The sequence below is a fragment of the Lithobates pipiens genome, unplaced genomic scaffold (genome assembly GCF_037356315.1).
Source record: "Lithobates pipiens isolate NorthernLeopardFrog02 unplaced genomic scaffold, aLitPip1_a1.2 Scaffold_22, whole genome shotgun sequence".
Lineage (NCBI taxonomy): Eukaryota > Metazoa > Chordata > Amphibia > Anura > Ranidae > Lithobates > Lithobates pipiens.
Window position 1 is genome coordinate 170,135,943 of NW_027507784.1, and position 27,534 is coordinate 170,163,476.

Consider the following 27,534-nt stretch of genomic DNA (forward strand, 5'->3'; position numbering starts at 1 on the left):
CTTCAACTGCCATGTTGCTGTACATGTGATCAGTTATGACCGCAGCCATTGGATGGTTTAATAGTTACATTCCTGGTACATGCACAAGCTTCAATAGTCAGCAGACATGGGGTGTTTACATGACATAGGCATGATGGATGCTTCAAAGTTTACCCGAAATGTAGCAATTGGTGGGTGGTAAACAATGCATGCAGCTGCAGTGCATGTGTCAGCAAAAATGGGGCTAAAACAGGCAGTGAGGAGATATCACATGGCCTCACTGTTTGGCAGTAGCCTCTGAAGCATGACCTGAACACGGATCAGGCTTCAGAGGAAAGGGAGATTTGGACACATGTCTAAATCTACTCTTAAAGCGGTCTGTTTTTTCCTATGTTGGACATAAATACATGTAATATGACATACAAGGTTGGTAGACAAAAAAAAAAAAAGTATACAATTCACTTAGTGCTGAGAACCTATGTTCATGGAGCAAAATGACAGAGCCAGGGCACGAGGAGAAAGGTTAAGCTAAAAAAAAGACATTATTTTGCCCGGTTGGGTCTCTAGTTCCACCATATGAAATCGGTGACCGTCCAATCACATTCTACTGCAGAGACACAAGTGGGTTTTACATACATACAAGCCGTCCCCGGGTTTCAAACAAGTTTGTTCTTAAAGTGGATGTAAACCCTCGCAGATACCCAGTGAAATGAACAGCCTCAGATGATACACAAGGATGAAACAAATCTCCCTATATAAGTTTTTCATGTATATCTACTGCATCCTTTAGAAAGTGCTCTTCATGTTAGATTTTCTCTTCCTGTTCAACTCTGCAGTGAAGTCTGGGCATACAGCCAAAACAGCTGATTGGAAGAAAGGCACTCACCCCCTCTCCTCATTAGCAAAGGAAGAATGGAATGTGCATAGCTCTGTTCTTAGAGGGCAAGCTGACTGCTAATCTACTTATAACAACCTCCCCCAGCTCAAATTTTCTGAATTGGGTTTACATCCACTTTAAGTTGAATTTGTATGTAAGTTGTAACAGGTACATTTTTTAAGTGCAACTACAGCCCAAAAAATAATTTTTACTTTTTTTGGATAGCATAGGGAAGGGTAACACCTCTGTAACATTTGTTTTGTTGTTGGATTTTGAAAATTTTGAGTTGTTGCGGAAACAAGGATTGGTGATAAAGCTTCAGTGGAGACACATTCTTCCCACAGTAACTCTTACAGGAGTGAATTTCCCTTCCTAGGAGTAGATTTTCTCTCACTTCCTGTTTTCTCTATCCAATTGTAAGTATGAGCGATATGTACATCGCATGTTTGTAACTCCGGGACTGCCTGTATACTACTTACTGTACACGTGCCATCCTTTACCTACAATATTTACTATGATGAATCCATCTGTTCAACTTGTCCCATTTTATGGCAAGATGGTTTTAATTTAGTACTTTTATTATTTCACGCTGCATGAATAAAGAGTTTTTTTGTGAGAGTATGTTGGAGCAGTACTGAGTATCCGTTTTGCTTGCTGTATATGATCTTATTAAGTTCTGTGTGAATCTCTTGAATGTCCTGGTGTTTCCTGCAGCCAAAACAAAGAAATACTTTAACAACTATGTAAAACAGATTAAAAAAAATAAGGTGTAGCTGCTGCAGCGTTTTGAAAGAGAAACATAATAAACATTTAAAATGCAATTTTCTCTCTCCAGTTCACACAAACAAAATATAGACATATGAACTGTAATTTAAAGTGTATCTATGGTCAAAATATAAAATATATTAATTTCCACATTGAATTTCTATAAATATCTAGCCCACTCCTATTAATCGGAATGATTTTAAAGTTATACTACTTTCTTTTTGAAGAATCTCACAATCTATGAATAGGCACTGCTGTGTCACATTTCAGAGTCTGCCTTCTGAACTACAGAGGTGCTGAGAGGAAGAGGTTTACAAAGCGGAGTCAGCATGGGAATCGCTTTGCAGGCAGCAAGGTACCATGGGATATGTAGTCTTTATGAATCAAAAGTAAACAGAAGTTCTAAAGCATGCAGGGAGTTCAGGAAGTTGTGGAAAACGATGGACAGCAGACAGGCAGCACTCAAAACATGAAATAAAAATTTTCTAGTAAGCTATTATTTGTATTGCTATTACAATGCTGATGTTATTAATGAAAAGTGTTTGTTATGATCATGGAATTAAGCATGTTTTTGGGCCCAAAAAAAGAAAAAAATCTATGCATATTTTCCTACGTTTTATCTCTTTACAGATTGCTGTAAGTACAGCAAAACATCTGTTGATTCTGTAAAGAAATCTGTAAGCTCCTAGCTTCCAGCTCTGCCTGATGTCTCCCCTGCAGGATTATAGAACACCTCTGTCTTATGTTATAATGGGGAACAGTGGTGCCCACAACGATCAGCTTTTATTTATTCATGTAAATGGTTATCCCAAAAGGAAAAACGGTTTACTGTAACTGACTATAAGATGTTAGCTAGAGTTCAGCTTCAATTTGTTAGTCATCCATCTAAAGCTGCTAGTCAAACCTTACCCTCCCAACAGATGGACAATGCTGCTGTCCAACAATGTCTGCTTTACTACTTCATTCAGAATGCAGACACATTGGGGTTTATGTACTAAAAATTGAGCAGTTTTGCATAGAAACCAATCACCTTCCATGGTTTATTGCCAAAGCTTAAAGGGGTTGTAAAGGTTTTTTTTTTTTTTCTAAATAGATTCCTTTAAGCTAGTGCATTGTTGGTTCACTTACCTTTTCCTTTGATTTCCCTTCTAAATTTTTTTTTTCTTTGTCTGAATTTCTCACTTCCCGTTTCTCCTCAGTAAACTTCACACCATCATCCGAGCGGTGTTTAGTCAGCCAGAACAGCTTACTGAACAGCTTACTGAAGAGGAACAGGAAGTGAGAAATTCAGACAAAGAAAAAAAACATTTAGAAGGGAAAATCGAAGGAAAAGGTAAGTGAACCAACAATACACTAGTTTAAAGGAACCGATTTATAAAATAAAAAATGAACCTTTACAACCCCTTTAATGGAACAAGCTGAAGTTAGAAGCTGATTGGCTGCAATGCACAGCTGCATCAAATTTTGAGTGCACCAATTTTAGCAAATCTCCCCAGCTAAGACAGGAAGTGCGTTACAGGCATACCCCCCACTTTTAAGTACACAATGGGGTTTATTTACTAAAGCTGGAAAGTGCAAAATCAGGGTCACCTCTGCATAGAAACCAATGAGCTTCCAGGTTTTATTACCAAAGCTTAATTGAACAAGCTGGGGCTAGAAGCTCATTGGTTTCTATGAAGCAGTGAGCCTGATTTTGCACTTTCCAGCTTTAGTAAATAAACCCCATTGTGTACTTAAAACTGGGGTATGCCTGTACTGGCTTGATCACCAGGTGAAATAAAGGGAAAAAAAAAAGCTTAAAAAAAAGAAAACCAATGCAGCCAACACATCTATGGATTGGTAAGCTGCAATATATATATATATATATATATATATATATATATATATATATATATATATATATATATATATATATATATATATATATATATATATATATATATATATATATATATATATATATATATATATGTATCATTTTTTTTTTTTTTTTGTGTTTAATACTGCTTCAGGCAAAACTGCTTGGATTTCAGTGGACAAGAGGCACTGTGTTCTCGGGTCAATACAGAAAATCCGATACTCACTGGATTTGTAGCAGGATGAACAGGTATTTCTCTGTATTTGCAGCATTTGTAAAGGGATAAATCCTGGGATACCTGGGTATTATTTATTTATTGTAGAGATATAGTATAATATCTATATCTACTGTACAAGATGGCAGCAAATTGCAACAGGACAACAATAAAGTTGCTGGCTGTGTATGTATTTTGAGGATATACCAGGGAATAAAGAAAAAGCATATTAAAAAAACAACATGGGGCACAGTGCCTCTTTGAGGAACACTGAGAAGGATTTAGAGATAAATATCCCTACATATTATTTTCTTTGGAAAAGGACACGTTCTGGTTTATATATTTAATGCTTGAAGCTGAGGCTACTCTTATACATTAACCAAGAAAGCTATTTTTCCCACACTAACTATAGCAGTATGCTTGTCATCTAAATTCAGCACAAGCATAAAATCAAAGTAGCTTGGATTTGCCATATCGCAGAAAAGCTGAGTGACATTATGACATTCTGAATTACAAAAAAAAATACAAAAGACGAGGAGGCCCTATCAATTATACTTATCTGAGTTTTGTATTATTCACCTTAACTCAATGGAGTTGATTTTCTAAAACTGGAGAGTACAAAATCTGGTGCAGCTCTGCATGGTAGCCAATCAGCTTCTAAGTTCAGCTTGTTCAATTAAGCTGGGTTCACACTAGTCTGCAGTGCATGGGCTGGATGTGGGTGCCAGAATTGCACCTGTTCCCGTGCCCACAACCACCCTCAGCAAAATTCTGCTGCTCATACGAGATGCACTGAAGGTACTACTTCAACGTTGGTCCACTGTATGTGGCCAGACTGTGTAAAAGTATCACACATATGGTATCGTCCTACTCGGGAAGAGTAGCAGAATGTGTTTTGGGGCGACATTTTTGTTATATACAAGCTATGTGTTGGAGATATATTATAAATTGACAACTTTGTGTAAAAAAAAAAAAAAAAAAAAATGTGTTTTCATTTTTTTTCCATGTTTTCCAAAAACTTCTGGAAAAAAAAATGAAACTGTTCAAAAGACTCATTCTGCCTCATAGATTGGGTTTGCTTTCCAAAATGTGGTAATTTTGTGGGCAATTCCATTGTCATGGTGCTCCAGTGCCTTCAAAAGTTTAATAGGTGGTTGAGAAATGAGATATGTCATTTATGCGCCTAGAATGCCTGAAAATGCCACATCAATTTTGGGCCTTTGTATGTGGCCAGGCTGTGTAAAACTCTTACACATGTGGTATCGCCATAGTCGGGAAGAGTGGCTGGATGTATTTTTGGGTCTAATTTGTTGTATGCATATGTTGTGTGTGAGAAATAACCTGATAATATGACAATTTTGTAAAAAATTAAATTAAAAAAATCTTCATTTTGCAAAGGATTGTGAGAAAAAATTACAACTTAAAAAAACTCACCATGCTACTTACTTAATACCTTGGAATGTCTATTTTCTAAAAAGGGGTCATTTGGGGGGTATTTGCACTTTCCTGACTTGTTAAAGCCGGTTCACACAGGGGCGACTCAGATCCGACTTCAGGTCGCCCCTAGTCACCTTAAGTCGCGCTACATGTAAAAATCAATGTAAGTGAATGAGAGCCGTCTTAATGCACACTACTGAAGTCGCTCCGACTTCAGAAAAGGTTCCTGTACTACTTCTATCTGACTTATAGGCGACTGGTACCCATTGATTTCAATGGAGGTCGCCTCCAAGTCGGATCTCCGTCTATACGGAAGCAACTCTCACAGAATTATCAGCTCTCAAAAGGGAATCCACGCCAAATTTATAAAAAAAAAATTGGCGTGGGTTCCCCCTCCGAGAGCATACCAGGCCTTTAGGTCTGCTATGGATTTTAAGGGGAACCCCCTACGCCGAAAAAACGGCGTGGGGGTCCCCCCCAGATCCATACCAGACCCTTATCCAAGCGCGCTACCCGGCCGGCCAGGAAAGGGGGTGGGGACGAGCGAGCGCCCCCCCTCCTGAGCCGTACCAGGCCGAGTGCCCTCAACATGGGGGGTACCTTGGGGAAGCCCCCCACCCGCAGACCCCAACAACCAATGGCCAGGGTTGTCGGGAAGAGGCCCTTGTCCTCATCAACATGGGGACAAGGTGCTTTGGGGTGGGGGGCCGCGCGCCCCCCTTCCCCAAGGCACCCCCCATGTTGAGGGGTGGTACGGCTCAGGAGGGGGGGGGGGCGCTCGCCGGTCCCCACCCCCTTTCCTGGCCGGCCGGGTAGCGTGCTCGGATAAGGGTCTGGTATGGATCTGGGGGGGACCCTCACTCCGTTTTTTCGGCGTAGGGGGGTTCCCCTTAAAATCCATACCAGACCTAAGGGCCTGGTATGCTCTCAGAGGGGGAACCCACGCCGTTTTTTTTTTTTAATTTGGCGTGGAGTTCCCCCTTGAGAGCTCATTCTCTGATTGGCCACGGCAAAAGTCGCCTGGCCTGGGGCGACTTAAAGTCGTGTTGTAAGTCGCCCCAAGTCGTGTCCAAGTCGTGTTCAAGTAGTGTCCAAGTTGCCTCCAAAAGTCATGTTGAAAGTCGTGTTGCCCCTGTGTGAACCGAGCCTTAGTGTCTCAGGCCTGATCAGATGTGATTTCAGTGATTGGCACCATAGTTTGTAGACTATAACTTTCACAAAAACCAAATAATATACACTAATCTGGGTTATTTTTTACCAAAGATATGTAGCAGTATAAATGTTGGCCAAAATTTATGAAGAAAAATTACTAATTAGCAAAATTTTATGACAGAAACAAAAGAAAAAAGCATTTTTTTCACAAAATGTACGGTCTTTTTTTATTTATAGCACAAAAAATAAAAAACCCGCTAGTGATTAAATACCACCAAAACAAGGTTTATTTGTAAGAAAAGTGTTGCATGACTGAGTAATTGTCAAACTGTAAGAGCCCTGAAAGCTGAAAATTGGTCTGGGCAGGAAGGGGGTGTAAGTACACTGTATTGAGGCGGTTAATTGACACCCGCACCAGACAACATGAACATGAGCGATTGCCATGTGGTGCGATGTGGGATACGCAACAATTCCTGTGCATTTCCCGCATTGCATCAGTGTAAACCTAGCCTAAATCAACCTCGATGTCCAATGTTTGGGTATTGTTCTATCATGGTGCCGGACTCTGGACCACAGAACAAAATAAATATACAAAAGTGCTGAACGTTCTGACTATTTCATCATATAAAGGACTTGTGGCAGCAGGTTTTGGTTGTGTCAGATGGATTTTATATTCATATACAAGTCTATGCCTAAAGCAGTTCAAACGCAGGTTATAAGTAGGTCAACTACAAGTTAAAGGTACCTGTCAATGTATCCTAAATGTTCTCAGAAGCATCTCAAATGATGTCATCAACACAAGCCCTGAGTCTGAAAACAAAGTCCCTAGTGGTGCTATACCTCAAATCAGCAGAAGATGCATATTTTATCCAAACCTTCATTAACCATCAAACATTTTGAACAGTATGTATTTGGCTTGACATTAGTATGCATTACCTTCTTTTCGTGTTTCTTAATAAGTCAGTAAGTGTCCTTAGGTACAAAGAAGAGGAACCAGAAAGTCTCTGGAGCTGTTGCTCAGCTGCTTTACAATGACTCCAAAATATGTCTGCTTCATTTGGCGTGTTGACAATGCTTCGCCTTCTCTCTTGACCTGCTCCACTGTCGGTGAGACCATCAGCTTCCAAGGAGCCTCCATCGTGCTGCACTTCACAATCGTTGGTGATATAGTTTTGTATAAAGAAGAGTTTTGGTTTTCCTACCAAGTTTGGACATGACCTCCCAGTGAAAAAATTCCTAATTTTATCCAAAGAAAGTCCTGGTGTGCATTCATCTATGAAAAAGAGAGAATCTGTATTCCCCCGGCTGATTAGGATACATATGAAAATGTCATAATGTTTGAGCTGTTCCATGTTAGTAACATCTTGTAGTACTGCTTTTACTTCTTCACTACTTGTGTATGTTTTAACTTTGACGATAAAATGTAACTGCTGAAATATATCTTTAAGCATTTCTGTAGAAAAATAAACAACTGATTAATACCATCAAATGTGAGAACTAGAAAATGCATGAATTTTTCTTTGTCAACACTTTATCTCTAACCTAAACTACAATAATAATATTTCTTCTGCAGCAGTACTGTTAGGATTATTCAATGCAAATAAGAAATGTTTGATTAAAGGTGAACTGGGAATAAAAAAATATTTTGCCCCTGCACTGGATCCCCCTTCCCACTGCAAGAGTTAAAGTAGAACTAAAGACAATGTTGGCCACTAGGTCAACCTTTTTTTCTTGGTTATTGTCATAGGCAGTTTGTTTGCTGATGTCAAATTGAAAGGACTGTTAAAATGTTAGAAAAAGATGATCCTCTCCAGCCAGTTCTCCCTGTTTTTACCCTCTTAACATCAGAGTTCCCCCTTCACATTGGAGACCCTCCATCACATCTGAGTCCCCTTATCACACCACAATCCTCATTACATAGAGTCTCCCCATCACATCAGTGTGTTGGTCCACCTGCCTGCACGGTGGAAATTAAAATTGTAATGCAGTGGATATAGGCAGGGAACTTGCCAAGACTGTGCTGCCCCCCGCCTTAATTTCAATGCACTAGTTCTAGGGGGCACAACATAAATCTGGTGGGCCCACCTCAGCTTACCCCTAGATCCAGCCCTGATGTCACATGGATGGACAGGATGTGAAGGAAAGCAGTCCTAACGTGGAGCCAGGCAGCAAAAAAAATCCTGACAAATGTTCCAGACTGTCTGTCACGCTACTAGAAAATTAGATTTTATTGTTGCCATAGGCGTATTTTTCTTTTCTTTCTGAAATCCGTCAAGGAGGTAGTAGAGAGAACTCTCCAATAAGGTGGCACATGCAGTAATGAAAACTCTGACAGAGGTTCAAACTCTTCCACACTCTGTCCAAAACTAAAAAATCAGATTTTGTCTGGAGTTCAAATTTAAAGTGTTAATAAACCCAGTAATATGAAAATAGTTCCTCTGCCCACTCCCCTCTCACAGTCCCCATAGGTTATAAAATCTTCTTTTTACATTAAAATACTGTCACTATATACTTTTTTTGCTGATCTGTATACCACGATCACATGACAAACTGCACAGTTTGTCCAGTGCCGAGTTTCCAGGTAGGACTACAACACTACAGCCTGTATACACTGTATACACCCCACATGTGTGATGCCAATATCATGTGACCTGAACAGTTCAAATGAAACAGGAAATGTTTTCTCCAGCAATAGAGACTAAACTGAGCATGTGCAGGACGGCTACCATCACTGTATTATATGGCTTTGTCGAGATAGACAGTGCAGGAGGAAAGGATCTGTCCATATAGTGTCAAAGAGACTTTTTACACAATGCAGAGGATTAACCCCTTAAGTTCCTTAAGTTGAGTATAGCAAGCATACTATTCTGCATATACAGACAGATTTTACTGTTGTGTGTTTAGTAACACTAAGCTGAATATTGCTGTCATCCGCCATGTAAAACTTTGTTAAAGCCACCTTAGTAGTCAGAATGTATAATTGAAAACGCTGCTTAAAGAAGAACTTTAACTGAGTGGAATAGTATCTGAGTACCACAAACCAAAAACGCCATTTCATTCATTTTTAATATTCAAAGCAAATTCACCCACCCATCCATCACCGTGCTTTATTTTGTTGAGATATTACTTTGAAAAACTCCACCCTAGCATTTCTAGCTGCAACCAACTTGAGTAAGAACAGATGAGTCATAAAATTTACTTCTGGTAATCCATCTGCCTTTAGCTTAGGCATGCAGGCAGGGGCCAGGCTTAGCTTAGAAAGCCCTCCTCCCCAACTGCATATGAAAGACAAAAAATGCCCATGAAGACCCATCATTTTGACCTAGGCCAAAAACCAGGAAGCAACTGAAGAAATAAAAGTAAAAAAAAAAAAAAAAAAAAGTTTAAAATTAAATAAAATATACCTTTCTATCTATTTACTAAGGCTAACAGCATAATGTTGATTGATAGAGTAAAGTTAAGTTTTCAACATTTATTTTGTAGCTTTATGATTACTCAAGAAATGTAAATGTTTTAACTGCCTATATCACGATTCAAACACAAGACCAATGGACAAATCGACCCCGCCAGGCCATTTCACATGTCCCCTGTACCTCTCCTACAGCTGGGGCACCCCCCTCATCTCCACCCTCACCTTGTCTCAGCAATCAGAGAGGAGGAAAGAACTCCTCATACAAATCTTGTGCCTTTCTGTGCAGGATTGGAAGGGAGTGAAAGTGTCTGGATTGAAGTGGTAAAATACATTAATAATAAAAGCAGTTACCCGAGTCATTTCCAACACAGTCAATAATCAGGCAGAAGCCCAATGGCATGGGTCTTACAGGATATCGGTCATCATTCGCCTCTGCCTGTGGAGAACAATATTCATGCCATATTAATGTTCATTTTCAGGCAAACAATTAGAATTAGCATCTCTATTATTGCATCACAGATAAACAAAACTGCTAAAGCGGGTAAAAATCTATAATAATATGCATATTGCGCTTGATTACATCAACCTACCATGTCTTCAAAATAAACTTTTAGCTGATATTTTAGAAGAACAAAAACAGCAAAACATACTTTACACACTGCTCGGCAATTAAAGCAACTCTGACAGGAAAAAAATCCAAAAGTAAGGTCCCTGCAATAGAATATTGATGCAGTCTCCCTCATGCTGGCCTGTTTTTGGCATCTCCCCTGGTGTTCGGTGTTTTTATTTACAATGACACATAAATAGGAGTGCTGGTAAACTTGTAAAGTCCATATCTTGAGTACAGTATAGGGCATAGGAATTGATGGCTATATGATACTACCTTCGGAAGACTGGACAATCACAAAACCTTTGCTGGGACCCTACTCCCAGCGTACCCATATACGCCTGCCAACTCAGTGAGGCTTCAATTTTTTTTTTAATAAGCAACAAGGAGATCACAAAGGGAGAGGGGAGGAACCTGTGTCTTGTACTGTACTCCAGGATATGTAATGTAAAGGTAAGTCAAATCCCTATTATCTTAATTGTACAAAACACCACACAAGAATTGATTCTTAGACCATGGCACACCCCCAAGTAATAAATTGAGGAGTGGGCAACAAAATAAGGCAACTGGTTCACAGGAAAAAAAAACAAGAAGGGTCAATGGATCCAGTCAGACAGTTGATAGCAGAAGCACCTTTTTGCCAAAGCACAGATCAGCATAGGCTGAAATAGCCACCTGTCAAAGAACAATTCTGAAAGCCCTGCGGCTTGTGAGGACAGATTCCTAGATGCTGTAAAAAGCTCAAGAATTCCAATATCTTTGGGAGAATATGCTCAGGTAGGGAGAAGGGACTCATTCCCTGAGGGCCCCAGGAAAAGAAGGCAAAATAACCATCCAATCGGATGGAAGAGGTGAGAGAAATCTTATAATGGGATGGAAGTAGGGTCAGTTCACAAGAAAATACATAACAAGCAGCCAAAGCATGACAGTCCTGACCCCACTCATAAGGAGTATCATAATTATCTTACATGTGCTCAAGACATGGGGATGGAGAATGACATTTCCACAGAAGGCAATAGGAAGAGCCACAAGGAACAAAAAATGACTTGCTTCTGGGATACTTTGTCACCGTGTAGCATAAGAAGAGGAGGGGGCCCCCAGGAAGAAAACAGGGAGAACAAAGGCAGAACTACATTTGCCAATGGCAATGGAGAGAAAGTTTCTTTCTTACAAAAGCCCAATTAAGGGAGTGAACCCTATGAGTAAGTGTGGGCAAAAGCACCAGAGGAAGGCCCCAGGGGGCACAGAAAGGCACAACAAGCAACAAAGAGCAACTTTTTACAAAAGAGTGCACAGGGAGTATAAAAGCCAAGATCTTGAGTAAAGGTTATACAAGACCTAACCAAGACCTGCAGAGTAACAAGGGCTAGATGTTTGGCAACTACAAACAGAAGAAGTTGCAGGTTATAAGATGGAAACCATTTTTAGGATGTGGATCCCTATCATCACAGTAGGTGAGAACTACCTCACCCGATAGATTCCCGAGTATGGGTTGAGGAGAGTCATCGGTATGCCCCCAGGGAAAAGCGGCACCCAACCTAGAGGTTGGAATGTGGTAAATACTGGGTGATAGAATGTTGAGAGATCTCTGGGTGAGTCTTATAACTGAAGATGCTTGGCAAGAGTCAGGAAAGTGTTGGGGCACCTGCAGACTATATGTGCAAGAGAAACAAATTCATAAGGGAAGTACTGAGAACATGGGCAATGCAATCTCTACCAGTACTAAGCCGGTGAATTGAGTCAACCAGTACCAAAGGCCAGGGCTTTGAGAAGGCAAGAGCAGAATGACTTCTAAGATCATAAAACAGGCAACTAGGTAATCCTCGACATAGATACGGGAAGGACAGTATATCAAAACTCATAGCAGAATCTGAGGGTTGTAGGCCAGGGAGAATTGTAGAAAAAGGAGTCTAGGTAGTGGAGCCAACTTCCCCATTTAGTAAGGAGTTCCAGTGAATTTGAGTTAGAAAACTGGGCACTAGCTGTTCCAAAGGAGTGTGTCAGCATAACCTGAGAAAATTATTTTTGGAGAGACAACAAAAGAGTCCCAATGAGAGCACGTTCATGAGCATTGGGCCAGATACCCTGAGGTATCAAGGTTGGGGGAGGAATCCAAGAAGGATGTGAGATCAACTGAAGGGTGCAAGCATTAGTCTTTAGGCATATGGTTTAAACATTTGACTCTGGAGAAAAAAAAAATCTTAACGATACCTTGAGAAATTAACGTTCATGGCATAATTAAGGGTCTAATGATATAGCATCACGGAGTGTGGTCATTTTTCTTTTTTTTTTAGCATTGTAAGGGCTACAGATAAATGTGAATAGATGGGGAATATTACATTGAGGGTAACTGGTGAGGGGACGCAGTGGACACCTTTGCTGCCATTGTGCTATATGCTGGGTGTCCAGTGTGCCACTGTGCCTCTAAAGAGGGATGGGCTCCCTCCAGGATCACCTGCCCTCTGCCTTTTCATTATAATGCATGTGATTTTACTAGCAACTGCCCATGAAAGTTGTAACAAGCTCGCCAACATTGTAGCATAGAGAAGCCCTGATTATACATGCCAGAGTAAACTAGAACCCAATAAACTTCTATAAGTATGTTGAACAAGCAGACATAGTTGACCCCTTTAGATGCCCTGAACATGAGCAGTCCATTCAAATGCAAGCAGAATTGTAGCTTCCAAGAGCAGGACTCCGGTATGCCGCCCTTAAAGTCTACGCAAAGGTTATTAATATCTGATAAGCAAATAACTGAAAATAATAAAGGTGCCACTTTGTGTTGGTCCATCACAAAAAATCCCAATAAAATACATTTAGGTTTTGGTTGTAACATGACAAAATGTGGAATATTTCAAGGGGTATGAATGTTTTTTCAAGGCACTGTATAGGAAATGTTAGTGATTGTGTTTAAACCTACTTAAAAATACTAGTCCAGATACAGTTGCAACTATAGAGGATTTAGTAAATCTGATTTTACCTGCAATTGGGGAGCCCTTGAAGCAGCAGGAACGTGTCTCAATTGGACTGGCTGTATCAAAAAAAAAAAAAAAATGAAAACCTGGTCAAATGCAGCCTCAGAGGATCATCCACAATCCACAAATTAATTCTGAAGACTTAAAATCAATACTTCAAATGCTGGAAAAATATAGCCCATCCACACAAGCCCCTAAAGACATGTCCACATAAACACCAAAGGCTAAGTACACTTATCACTGGGGCATCATGTCAAATATGGTATTGGCACTCCCTAGAGAATGTATATCAACTGAAAAGAGCTGCAGACACAGCATCGTTGGTTTCCAAAACTGGAACCAAAATCTAACCAACTAAACTATGCTCTTGTGCTGAGCTATTACTCTGTTCTCATTTGTTATACTATAAAGCTCAGTGCTACATCACCTCTGAGAAACGAAACTTGGAGTATGTGTGTGAAATGAAAAAAGGGAATGGGAAAGCCCCTCTTTTGTAAAGCCTGATCAGGATACTGGATTGGAATGAAACAGTAGTATATCATTGTGAGCAAGAAACTGTAAAGCCTACATATACATTATTTATATTTTTTTATAACACTGAACAAAATAAGCTACCTGCACTAAAACCTTGTGTGTACTACAAGTAGCAAACAAGTTTCCGTTTCTTTATAAAGCCTACATTTCAAAATGACTTGTCCTCACAATCTGAAAATGAAAGCAAAAGTGGTCTGAAAATATATCTAAATTTTATAAAGACAAAGTAAAAGTGTGCATTTAAAGTAGAACTGGGTGTGTTCTGGTCACATGGATAAGCAAGTGATTATGTCAATATTATAAAATACTTAAAAACCAACTACGTAGTTCAGATGGTAACACCAGCAAAATATTTAAATTCAACTGTTTCTTATAATGATATTATAGAATATCCAAGTCTCTTATTCTTTAACCACTACAATACAGGGCACTTTCACCCCCTTCCTTCCCAGCCCAATTTTCAGCTTTCATCGCTCTAGCACTTTCAATGACAATTGCGCTGTCATGCTACACTGTACCCAAATGAAATTGTTATCATTTTGTTCGCACAAATAGAGCTTTATTTTGGTGTTATTTATTCACGACTCCGTTTTTTATTTTTTGCTATATAAACGCAAAAAAAGCAGAAATTTGGAAAAAAACAATATTTTCTTTTTTCTATTTGAAAAGAAATCCAATAAAATCAAATTTTGTCATAAATTTAAGCCAAAATTTATTCTGCTACATGTTTTTGGTAAAAAAAATTTCCGTTAAGTGTATAATAATTGGTTTGTGTGATCAGGGACATATGTACGCAAATGATCATGTACATATGTGTGCAGGTGATCACGTACATATGTGTGCAGATAATCATTGGGACATGTTATTTTAGTTGGACATATGTGGGGGACATGTTTTTATTATTAGGGACATGTGTTTTTATTATTTGGGGACATGTATGTTTTGGGGACATGTGTGTTTTGGGGACATATGTGGGGACTGTGTTTGTACTGTGTGGCGTGTTGTGTGTTGACACTAGACTGATGATCAGTGAGTAAAAAGCTGTAAAAAGCAGCTCATACTCACTGATCATCAGCCGGCTGCAGCGTTCTGCTCTCCTCTCCTCAGCGATGACTTCCGTGTGAGGAGAGGAGAGCCGATTGCCTAGCAACCGGCTGTTTGTTTACATCACATGACGGCCGTGATTGGACACGGCCGTCATGTGATCAGGAGGGCCAATCACAGAGCCCTCCTGCCGATCTGAGATGTGCTGTGTCCGGGTGACACGAGCACATCGGGATCGTGCCGCTGCGCGGGCACGCTACTTCTGAAGGACGTTCCTGAACGTCCTATCAGGAGTAGACGGCTCCCACCCGGCCGTATATATGCATTGGCCGGGTGGGAAGTGGTTAACATACCTTGTAACTGCCACAATAATTATCAAGCAAAAGACAATGGAATTGTTAACAGCTTAGCGCCTTTGTGTACTCTAGTGACAGCCTTAGTGGTTAATATTACATGCCCACATTACATTAAATTTACATTAAAATGAGTATCCAATGATACCTGTATGAATGGACTGGTTTCCTGTACTGGGATTGACTCTAGAAAAGACAAAACAGATATAATTTTAGCAAGGCAATTCTGAACAAAGGTTTTTGGGTTAAGACAGTCTCCTGAACCACTGAGATACAATGAGCATAAGTATCCCCCCTGAATAGTGTAACCATCTGGAATGGATTTGGAAAATATGAGCACAATTCTTCTTGAATCATTAAGCTACAGTGAGCAAAAGGAATAAAGACCCCCCGCGCCCACACACACACACTTGGGCTCTTTATAGTGTTACCATCTACATTTAAAATGGATTGGAGTCTGAGTTTTATAAAGTACCTGAAGTTGAGGTGGATCATAAAAAATGCATAAGTATTCACTCCCTTTTGCTGTGATAAGCCCTGATACAACCAACTACTTTTAAAAGTCACATAATTATCCCACCTCTGTGAAATTTCAGTGATCCTAAATATGGCAGGATCCTGAAGACAAAACAGTTACAGGATAACATTTGGACAAGCACCAATCAGGGTTGGGTTATCCATACAACCTAAACTGTGACTATTCCCCACAGCACCTTAAAATCGATTACTAACCAAATAAGCTCTCGCATCTGTACATTTTTTTCACTTTATTTGTAGGGTTGCTTCAACTGACATCATATGCAAATCAAAGACCACCCTTTTGATTTGCACTTGAAGTAAACAGAGTAAATACAACGTGACGATAATGTTATTATACTGTGTTTCTCAAATAATTTCCCAAACACTGTTCTCAACAACTGGCATTGTGATGCAGAGTAAGTCCTGGCTGTCATTTTGCCAGCTGGGATTGGCCAGCAATAGTGGCTTCAGATTAGTGACAGAGGAAAGAATCACAGCATACAGCTTATGCCAAAGGGAATTTTGTTGACATTTGCTAGGGCATATGCCGGTCAATAGGTTCTCCAATTGGATAAAAAAATAATAATAAATAAGGCACAGCGGAAAATTTGTCTGTAGATGATCATCTACCAAAACACAGTGAAAAGGTAAGAAGGGCATTATTCAGAGAAGAGGCCAATGGTAAGGGAGAGAGCTACAAAGATTCACAGCTGAAATGGGAGAAGGTGTCAGTGGGACAACTATAATCTGGATTTTTTTTTACAAAAATTGGATCATTGCTGGAAAAAATACAACATTTCTTTTGGAGTTTTCTAAGGAGCAGCAGTAAACATGTGGAAAATGCTCTCAGATATAAGACCAGTTTTAAACGTTTAATAATAGCGCTAAATGCTATATGTAGTAGAAAGCCAACACTATTCTATACACTGCTAAAGAAGAATTTTAGTGGTAGTGCGCTTCTTTATTATTGTTATCATTATACCAGATTTATAGTGAGTATACTATAGTAAATTGAAACAACCTCCAATCAAAAAATGTAATCTTTACCTTTATGTCCATTGCTCACATTTACAGATTTCTGAAATAGAAATACCTTAAGGTTAAATAATTGTATTTATGTTTACATAGAGGGTTTTTCGTAGTTTAACACAGTAAGCTCAATTCAATGAGCTTCACACAAACATAAAAAAAGATCAACAAATCTTTATAGGATAGGAGGGTTTAGTTCCTAGCTAGGGCCATGCACTAAAGCCATAAACGTAAATAATTTAATGAGCATAGTTTGCAATAAATGCATTTCTAATGGATATCATACATATAAACAAATCACAAAGTACAAGCATTTATCTGAAAATACATATTGTGTACTGGCTCTTGTATCAGCTGAATGACTTACAAATGAGAAAGATACTTCATTCCTAGTTATTGGCGGAGGTACAGCAATTTTATTGATGCAGTGACTGCCATTTGCAGTATGACCTAAAAGAAAGACATGTATTTAACTTATAATAAAAAATCGTAAATGATAAGTCTGGGCACAATAAAAAAAAAAATGTATACATTACATTGCTGCAATACATGCATAAGGAGAGAACTGGAATCGCTGGCCAAGAACAAGCAAGCAGCAAGTAAAGTCATAAGAAAATCACTTGGGAACTGTATAATTGTTTCAGCTCTCTGCCTACAAAAGTACTGAATTTACTGGTTCACTAAATAGCCAGGCATCTAGAATTTTAAGGCATGGTCAGGTTTGGCAGGCTCCACAAACATAGTACAATTTCCTTCAATAGGCACAAAAAAAACTAAGCGCATAGTGCGATCAGCTATACAAACTAATTACATTATAGCTTTTAGTTTTATCCCTATCAAAATGTCTACCAGGTTACAATATATTACTGCACTGTCAATACTCACTGTGTTTCCACATTAAATAGGCTTGCTTTGAGACAGTTTTTTTACACCTGCCCATGAACTGATGAAAAGGGTTTACACTCACTTCATGTCCTGCTCACACTGCTGTTCTTGGAAAAGGAATTGAGAACAAATCTTCAGCAGGTTTCCGTTACAACAGAGGGGGCGTGGTCACCCACACGTCACTGGGGAAGCCCGGCTTTCCCCTTGTGTCATAGGGGGCGGGGTCAGGTGACGGATTCCTGTAGTATCTCCGGTCGAGACAGGATGGATGCGCTGCGCTGGAGGGAGAGATCACCCATCACTGGATCAGATCATCCATCGCTGGATCCCGGAGAGATGATCATCCATCGCTGGATAGCAAGAGTGGATTACCACCGCTGGAATCTTTTTTTTATTTTTAATAAAGGACTTTTCCCAATGGTGTGTGTGTGTGTTTAACATTTTTTTTTACACTTTCTTTGTGAAATGGTAGGGGTACTGCACCATTTATTCTAGCTCCCTATTAACCCATACAAAGCACTCTTAAACAGGAAACCCCGGTATTTCCAAGCATTAATTTATACCTCCTTGATAGCTCTGAAACAGACAATAGCAAAAGTATGGCTATCAGAGTTTTGTACTTGATGGAAGTCTTCAAAGTCTTCATTAACGACTAAGTTTTAATGCTCTATGCCAAAGATATAAGGTCTGGGAATCGTGGGTTTCTTAATTTTTAACAGCCAATTCTGAGTACCACCTCCTTGAATTACGATGTATGTTAATACCCACTACACAGAATGACTGAGAATCCTCCCTGGCCAAACCTTACTCCCGCTCCTTTACCTAAGAATCTTAGTCCTTGTCTTACCCCTTCCATAACTTCTGAGTTTTCCTTCACAACTCTTCTCCCTTAGCCCCTCAGTTGCATCTTGTGACATCATCATCTTTGTTCATACATTTAAAGTACTAACCACTGCCTTTCTGACTGTAATGTTTGTATGAAAACTTGGCGTATCTCATGAGATTTGATTATGCAACCTTTATATTATTTTCTTCTTGAATACTTTCTAATAATGATTGAACAAGAGAAAAAAGCAACTTTTATGCAGTCTCTTACCCTTTTGTTTGAACTTGTGGATTTTGTTTTTCAGGTCTACCCTGTGAATTGTTTGGAAACTCCGCTCTAACAAGTCCAAGTTCTCTGGTGATATTTGGTTATTTTTCTCCAGATCAATTACAAGACTCAGAAAATTCTGTGGGAATAATAACAATCTGTTTAGCAAATAATATTTATTTTCTGCATCAAATCAAATGCTGGTGCTCAATATGACCCCAGTTGACCCCAGTTGCCAGGACTGTGTGATGTGCAGACAGACATTCACTTTCACTGATGGCAGAAAGGTAATGTGTCATGTTTCTTTTAACTGCACCCAGGGCCGCCATCAGGGGGAGTACAGCCGGTACACAAGGGGCGCAGGCATCCGAGGGGCCCGGACCACGGGTCACAACATGGGCCATCTTTAACACAGGGCCACTGCTGTCAGAGCAGACCTGCTGCCAGGATGCAAGGGAGGGTGGAGAGGTGGGTGGATCACACGTGTGCAGTGAGGTCAGGTGCTTGGTCGGAGGGCCCCATGGGAAGAGGACATCAGGGGGAGGAGCCCCTCCCCACTCTTGTGTGTGCAGATCAGAGGGCCCCATAGGGGAGGAGGTTGGGTGAAGGAGGCCCCCCCTTTTGTGCATGCAAGTTAGGGCTCGCTGTCACAGTCAGGCAGGCTCCGGTCAGGTACCAGTGTGCGCCGGGCTGTGCGGGGTGGGTGAGGTCAGTTGGTGCCAGCGGAGGACCCCATGGAGGAGGTGGTCAGGATGGAGAAGCCCCCCCCCCCACTCTTTCTTGCAGCTGCTGACGGAGATCCTGCTAGAGATGAGACACAGGCTTAGCTACCCCCCTTGGCACTACTGGACAGGTGAGAGCTGGGAGGACTGGTGCTTTCCTAGGTGTGTGCGACACTGCCTCCCACCTGTGACACTACCTGCCTCCTGTCCCGCTGCCCCCCAGCTGTGACATTGCCTCCTACCTGTCCTGCTGCCCCCCCCCCACCTGTGACACTGCCTCACACCTGTGACACTGCCTTTCACCTGTCCCGCACCTGTGACACTGCCTCCCACCTGTGACACTGCCTCCTACCTGTCCTGCTGCCCCCCACCTGTGACGCTGCCTCTCACCTGCCCCACCGCCCCCCACCTGAAACACTGCCTCTAATCTGTGGTGCTGCCCCCTTCCTGTCCCACTGACCTCCTCCCATGACACTTCCCCCTCCAGTTCCACTGCCCTTAGCCTTTCCCACTGCCCCCCTTTCATCCAGCTGCTCCCTTCTGTCACCCTGCTCTTCTCATGTGACACCCCCCCTCCTGTCCCACTTCCCCCTCCTAACCCACTGCCCCCCACCTGTCCCACTTCCTCCTTCTGTGGTAGGAGGAGATGGAACTGGTTTAAAACTTAGAAAATATACCAGGGAACTAACTTATATTATTTAAGTTGATAGACCTTTTTTAGGTCTATTTGTAAAACACATGCCTAATGAAAGAAGCGCCGGACCAAAAGGATAAGAGTCCAAATAAATTTATTGGTTTATACTAAAAAACAGCCAATGTGTTTTGGGGGTCAGAAAGAACTTCCAATTCATGGGTGCTACACTAAATGACAAAATATAATGCAAATGTGGCTCATAAAAGCATACGTCTATCAACCATGGAAAATCATAGATATACATACAGTATATAAATGTGTATGTGCATATGCAACTATACACATATATACAGTACATGTACACATGCATAGAAATTAAAATATACAAATATCTGATGGCAAGAGGTAATGTGTAATAGGTTCATTTTTAGAATTATTATCAGAAGCTACATGGCTAATACATACCATTATCTATATAACGAAAACAAATACACAAGTTTAAACAACAATAAAAAGAAATTTGTCATTAGTGAACAGAAGTTTCAAAAATAGGGCTCACAGATTTAAAAAAATAATAATTCCAAAATGGAATCACATCATCTGATATTTATTTTTATTTTTTATTTTTTTTGCCACCTCAGCTTAATCGTTCAAGAGACCTAGGTCACGTTGTCTCTCCTCATGTCTCTACACAATTCCACATCATCATGGCTTATTAAGTTTCTTTTTTTTTTTATATCAGAGTAATATTTTTATTCTTGCTTTTATTCAGTACTCTCTTCCAAGAGGGGTATTTGTAACCAACCCCCCCCCCCCTTCGTCTTTCTATTTCCAAGGTAATCACATTCTCCACTATAGAGTATATCATTAACCCCCCCCTTCCTCAATGTATCCTTTCTCAATCCCAATTCTCTGGCTCTTTTTTGCTTTTGCCATCTTTTACTAGGACCTCAGAGCTTCAACATAACTCCACATTTTTTTTAAATTCCCTCCAACACTTCCATTTTTCCCTAATCCCCTCATTCCTCTCCTCTAAATTATACTTTAAACATTCCACCTTATACGTTTCTTCCACCGAATCTAGCCACTCCCATAATAGTGGGCTATCTGCCGATCTCCATTTTTTAGGTATAAGTCTTTCGGCTGCATTTAAGAGCAATGGGACTAGCGAGTTTTTGTATTGTGCCATCTCTCCTTTCGCTCCATGTAACTAAATGGCCCAGGGAGGGGTCATTCACTATTTCTTGTTTGGCGATTATCCTTATGTATCCCAGAATCTTTTCCCAATAATACTTTATAATGGGACAATCCCACCACAGGTGGGCCATTGTCCCTAATGTGTTACAGCCTCTCCAACAGTCAGATGAATTGGCAGTTTGATATTTGCTAGTCTTGTCTGGGGTAGCATACCACCTAGTTAAGCATTTGTAATTCATCTCCGCGGTTTGACTATCTACTGCAGAACTGTGGATTAATTTCAACACCTTTACTAACGTGTTCCTATCAATTTGTGATCCTAATTCCCTCTCCCATTTTTTTATTAATGGCGGGATCTCCAGTTCGTCCATCTTTAGCAACAGGTTGTACATTTTTGATATCATATTCTTTGTATTTTTCGTTATACATAGCCTTTCTAATGGCACCAGATCATCACTGTCTCTAATGGGCTGAGGTAAGTTTTTTATAAAATATGTACACGTTTATATATGTATGTTTACCAAGCCAAGATTTTATATGGATTGTTAGACTTATGATAATATCAGTCAAAGGTACATTATATAGTGTTTTGTTGAACCCCGAAACGCATTGGCTGTTTTTTTACTATAAACTAATTAATTTGGACTCTTATCCTTTGGTCTGATGTTCCCTTCCATTAGTGCATGTTTTTTTTTCTGGTAACCTGCTGTGGTACCCACTGGAGGGTAGCCTTGTCTGTTGTGAGTAGCCTAACCTGAACCAGTGAGCTCTCTGAATGGTATTGCCCTCCCCCTACTTTGTAGGTTTGTTTTGATCAAAGCCCGAGCACCTCTTGAATGCTTTTTTTTTTCATTAGGTCTAACTGTGTCATTCATGTCAGTTTCTTTTTCAGAATAGAAAAGAAACTGGAGTGGGTTCTACAACAAATTAACTAAGATCGCAGCCGTTTTAAGTGGGACCTGGAATGCCAGATGTGAGTTGTCCGCAGACTGCCGACATCCCTCTTTCTGCTCATGCAGCTATTACACTACATGAGCAGAGCCTGCAGCGTTAACAGATTTCCTCCTACCTGCTACTCTCAGCTGAGCAGGAAGAGGCAGGCAGAGAGATCCACAGCATGCAGCTGAACTGCCCTGTGCTGCGTCTGTTGCAGACACCACATATAACATGGAACATATGGCTTATAATAACAAGGGGGCTTCCCACACTTTTTATACAGAGGATTAACCCTTTAAGTTCCACGGTGAGTATAACAAACATGCTATGCTGCATATACAGACAGATTTTACTGTTGCGGGTTTAGTAACACTTTAAAGTGGAAGTAAACCCATGGATTTAAACAGTTAAAAAAAAGGCATGCCGGGAATGCTAACTGCACATTGGCTGTGCTCTCAGCCAAACTATCAAACCATCCAATGGCTGGTGTCATAAAGAATCACATGTGCAGCACCATAGCAGTTGAAGATTAAACAGAGGCAAAGATGGCAGCTTCCTTGGCTGAAAACTATAGGGGAGTTTACTTCCACTTTAAGTGCAGCACAACAAAGAGGGCTTCTCTGGGGGCTTATGTGTGTTGTTCTTATTAGCCAACAAATGTGTTTCTTTCAGGCATCAAGGAGTGCTCAGGTGGCAATAGGATTACACACTGCCCTCATGCTCACAAAGAGACGTGTGCAGTTTATTTGTTGATTCAAGAAAGCTGATCAGCTTTGAAGGAAGTTTTAAAATCTTGCCTGTGACAACACAGGTTAAGAGATGTACTTACTGTATATTCACATCAGTTTTAACATTTATGAATCATTCAAGTCAACTGGATGCTCCAGTGAATAGAATGTCTATACTGTAGAATAGCACTGTAGTTAGTATACATGCCTTTTTGATGTTTCCAACATTCCTTAGTTGATTTTTTAACAAAAAATAAAATGATTTCAAATCTTCTTCCTCCAAATCTCCATTGATGTCTACCAATAGATAACTGCAAAGGTAAGAAAAAAAAAAAAAACACGTTCATTCATATATATTTCTTAAAGGGATTGTAAACAATCACCTTGTAAAACAACCCATTCAGTTTAAAATATAAAAAAGGAAAAAATATATTAATGTTTTATATCTATACAAAAATGTTTGCCTTTCATTTCTAAGTGATCACATTCCCTCTGTTCTCAGCTGCATAAGAGCAGGGGAGGAGAAGCAACAGCAGGCTGAGGTTCCCAGTGAATGGCTGTGCAATGGGGCGTGTCAGGACAAGTCTGATCATTGGAGTAGAGCACACTGAGTTTCCAACTTAGCTAGAGAACTGACCACAGTGTGCTCTCCTGCTTAGCATGGTCAGTTTTTAATAGTTAAGCATGAGGACTAGCAGGGAATTTCACACATTTCACAAGGAAGCAATACAAAGAGAAAATGATACTTTCTTATACAAGTACGCAGTACAGCAGGCAAATATCAGGAATATGAAGTGTTGGGGTAACAAACACTTTATTTACTTTCAAAGTTGACCAAGCCAAACCAAGAATTAGACATTGAGCCAGACATGAGCTGCGGATCATGTGGCTAGACCATAGAGGGCTAAAGACAGGTAAATATACATATATTTTTACACAGGTAAGGCAGCATAGGTAGCAGGAGGGAGTAGGGAACATTTTTAAACACAGTTGGTGTTAGGCGGGAATTCTACTTTAACCGCTTGCCGACCAGCACACGCCGATTTACATCGGCAGAATGGAACTAGTGGGCAAAAGGGTGTACAGGTACAACCCCTTTAAGAAGTGGTGACTGCATTTCCCCATTCTGCCTTACAGGACAGAGATCACTGCTCTGTCATTGAGAACAATGGCCGCTGTCATGTGAGGTATAGCCCCTCCCCCCACAGTTAGAATAACTCCCTAGGACACACTTAAGCCCTTCACCGCCCCCTAGCGGTTAACCCCTTCACTGCCAGTGTCATTTACACAGTAATCAATGCATTTTTATAGCAAAAAAAAAAAAACGCAGATCGCCACCATTACTAATAAAAAAAATTATAATAAAAATGCTATAAATCTATCCCCTATTTTGTAGATGCTATCAATTTTGCGCAAACCAATCAATATACGCATATTGTGTTTTAGTTTTTACCAAAAATATGTAGAAGAATACATATCAGCCTAATCTGAGGAAAAAAAATGTTTATATATTTTTGGGGGATATTTATTATAGTAAACATTTTATTTTTCAAAATTGAAGCTCTTATGTTTATAGCGCAAAAAATAAAAACCATAGAGTCGATCAAATACCACCAAAAGAAAGCTCTATTGGTGGGAAAAAAAGTACGGCAACTTTGTTTGGGGACAACGTTGCATGACCGCGCAACTGTCAGTTAAAGTGACGCAGTGCCGAATCGCAAAAAGTGCTCTGCTCAGGAAATGGGTTAAGGTATATGTGAACTTATTCAGTTTAAAATAGTGATTTAATGTTTTTTGTTTTTTTCCAAGTGATCATATAACCTCTGTTCTCAGCTGCATTCGAGAATTGGAGAGGTGGGGGTGGAGACTTTGGGGATGGGGGGGGCGTGTCACTAAGAGGCTGAAAAAAGAGCAATACACGGATCTTCTCAGTAAAGGGCTGTCCAAGGAGCGTGTCAGCTCAAGTCTTGACCATTGGAGGATAATCAGGCTGTGTTCCCAGCATAGCCTGAAAACTGTCCATCATGGGATGGATGTGCGCTCTCATGCCTAGCATGGTCAGTTTGGAATAGGAAAGCAGGGGGGCTGGCAGGATCACCAGGTATTTCACACAGAGCAAGCAATACAAAGAGAACAGGATACTTTTTTAACACAAGTACATAGTACAACATACACATATCAGTAATATAAAATGTTGGGGTAAAAAACAATTATACAATGATGAAAATCTGTTTGCTTAAAAAATACCATTTCAAAATAGGGCAAAAGAAAATATTTACCTGTAATCTGAAACTATTCTGTTTTGTTTCATTATTTGTTCAGTTTCATTTTTTGTCATATGTAGGTATTTTTTTAGAAGATCAAATCTTTTCACCAGCCATAACACTTCAACTATTCCATGTACAAATTTTTCGTTGAATTCACTTAACAGCTCCCGAACATTTGTCTGAGTTGTGATGTCTCGACAAGCAAACAATATCATGTCTCGCTCCTCTGCTTCCAACTCTTCCTCGATCTGTAGAAGTGTTGCACTAGGAACACAATACTTGCTCATCACAGTAATCTGCTGCACAGAAGAGTCAGCATGTAGAAGATAAGATGTCTTTTTATGGAAAAATATTTCATTTGGGGCAATCTATAGAAAAAGCAGAGGTGAAAAAAGTAAATGGAGAGATACGCAATTTTTGTATGACATCAAATCCTATATACACAAACGGATGAAATGACGCAGGTTTTTATTATTACTTTTATTTCATTTCCCAAAAACAGACATCTAAGGAAGAACTCCTACAACAGAAGCTGCAAAGCATACAATCCCGTAATTGACCAGTAACCCAAACTGACAATATTCATACATATACTAAAAAACATATACTAAAAATCGTCTGAATAAAACCTAAGATATACTTAGAACATATAACACCACACACTGACAGATCTCCAAATCACGTCAATAACCCTAAAAGCTCTTGTGATCACAAAATGTTTGCTCCTTACAGCAGACATTGCACTGCAGTGGCAGCTGCTGCTTAAAAATTTGTGGGTGGGGGGGCTGGGCGGCAATAAACAAACCCCCCCCCCCAAATCTGCCCTCACCCTTCCAGGGTCACGGCGCCGTGGTTTCTTCAGGTTGTCCTCCCGCCTGATTGGCCCGGGAAAAGCTGGAAACCGATAGTGAATATTAATTCGCTAGTGTCACAAGTGGGTGGGTTCGGGGCGCAGTGCTATTTTGTTCAGACGGCATCTGCATCCAAGGTTCTTTTTTTAACTTCTTCAAGTTTTAACAATTACAGTATATTTGATATACTTAAAGGGATTGTAAAGGCAGAAGGTTTTTTTTTTTATCTTAATGCATACTATGCATTAAGATAAAAAACCTTCTGTGTACAAGCAGTCATCTTAGCACCTTCTAATACTTACCCTGAACCCCATCTCTCTCCAGCGATGTTCACGATTCCCTCAGCCACCTGATTGGCTGGGGCACAGCCGTGGCTCCTGCGGCTGTCAGTCGATTAGCCAATCAGGGGAGAGAGGGGGTGGGGCTAAAACGGCAGCTGCATGTCTGAATGGACACACAGAGCTGAAGCTGAGCTCAGATGCCCCCATAGTAAGCTGCTGGGCTCTGGGGGCACTCATCAGGAGGGAGGGGCCAGGAGCAGCAAAGAAGGAACCGAGAAGAGGATCCAGGCTGCTCTGTGCAAATCCAACTGCACAAAGGAGGTAAGTATATTATTATTGTTATTTCAAAAACAAAAAAACAAAAATACGAGACTTTACAATCGCTTTCATACTAATTCACATCAGGGTGGACAAAAATCAATGATTTAAAAATATATATATTTTGATTTAAATAGTATTTTTTTTTGTTTATTTAAAATTGATTTATTTTTATTTTTATCTAATTGATTTTAATAAAATTCTTTTGGAGCAAAGATCTATATAAAAGATAGTTTTCTATTTAAGATACATTAATAATTTAGTTTATTCAGCATGAAATGGAGCTTGATTATGTAGCATGAGGCTGTATATTCTGCAATATTTACATTTTTGGTAAACTCATTTAATTAATTCAAGTTCTGCAAGCCAACATGCACTGCATTGATGCATTCACACAATTTCACAGTAACCATGAGATAAAACAAAGTTCAGGAATATTCCATTATCCCATTGTTTTGCAAATCTATGTAAACTACAAACTGTATGATTAAATCGGTTCGGATATCATTGTTTTACTAACCTGACATCTTATTATTCTAAAAATGGGAAACCTTCATTTTGTTTGCAAATATTAAAGATCCTATGTACCAGCAAGAATAAGTCCTTACATTTAAAGAGGGTCTGAGAAGGAGCCGCTGCTGGACAGAGATAACATGTGCTACTCTATGGTTATTTGGGCTGCACAGATAAGAAACCAGAGGAAAATAAGGGCTTAGAAGGGAACCGAAATGGAGCATGCTCAGTAGACGACAATAGCTGGTCTACACAATCTCAGGCTGCAGTGGGGACACAGAGAAGATGGGAGGGTCAACTGAAGGGAGGATCAGCCAGGTATATTTCAATATACACAAAACAAATTCAGTGGCT

General features: G+C 40.1%; 1 protein-coding gene across 3 annotated transcripts in view; it reads right to left on the reverse strand.

Annotated features, from left to right (window-relative positions):
• Positions 1–1,400: 1,400 nt before the first annotated feature.
• Positions 1,401–27,534, reverse strand: part of CFLAR (CASP8 and FADD like apoptosis regulator) — a 65,909-nt gene continuing 39,775 nt past the window's right edge. For all 3 annotated transcript variants that reach the window (XM_077448628.1, XM_077448629.1, XM_077448630.1), the window contains exons 2-11: positions 25,230–25,585; positions 23,159–23,261; positions 18,737–18,872; positions 17,123–17,205; positions 16,774–16,804; positions 15,356–15,393; positions 13,282–13,332; positions 10,046–10,130; positions 7,219–7,735; positions 1,401–1,564 (exon numbers count right to left, since the gene is read on the reverse strand). In XM_077448628.1, the coding sequence (XP_077304754.1) occupies positions 1,441–1,564; positions 7,219–7,735; positions 10,046–10,130; positions 13,282–13,332; positions 15,356–15,393; positions 16,774–16,804; positions 17,123–17,205; positions 18,737–18,872; positions 23,159–23,261; positions 25,230–25,585 (1,524 nt within the window). In that variant the 3' untranslated portion in view covers positions 1,401–1,440. The remainder of the gene's footprint in view (positions 1,565–7,218; positions 7,736–10,045; positions 10,131–13,281; positions 13,333–15,355; positions 15,394–16,773; positions 16,805–17,122; positions 17,206–18,736; positions 18,873–23,158; positions 23,262–25,229; positions 25,586–27,534) is intronic.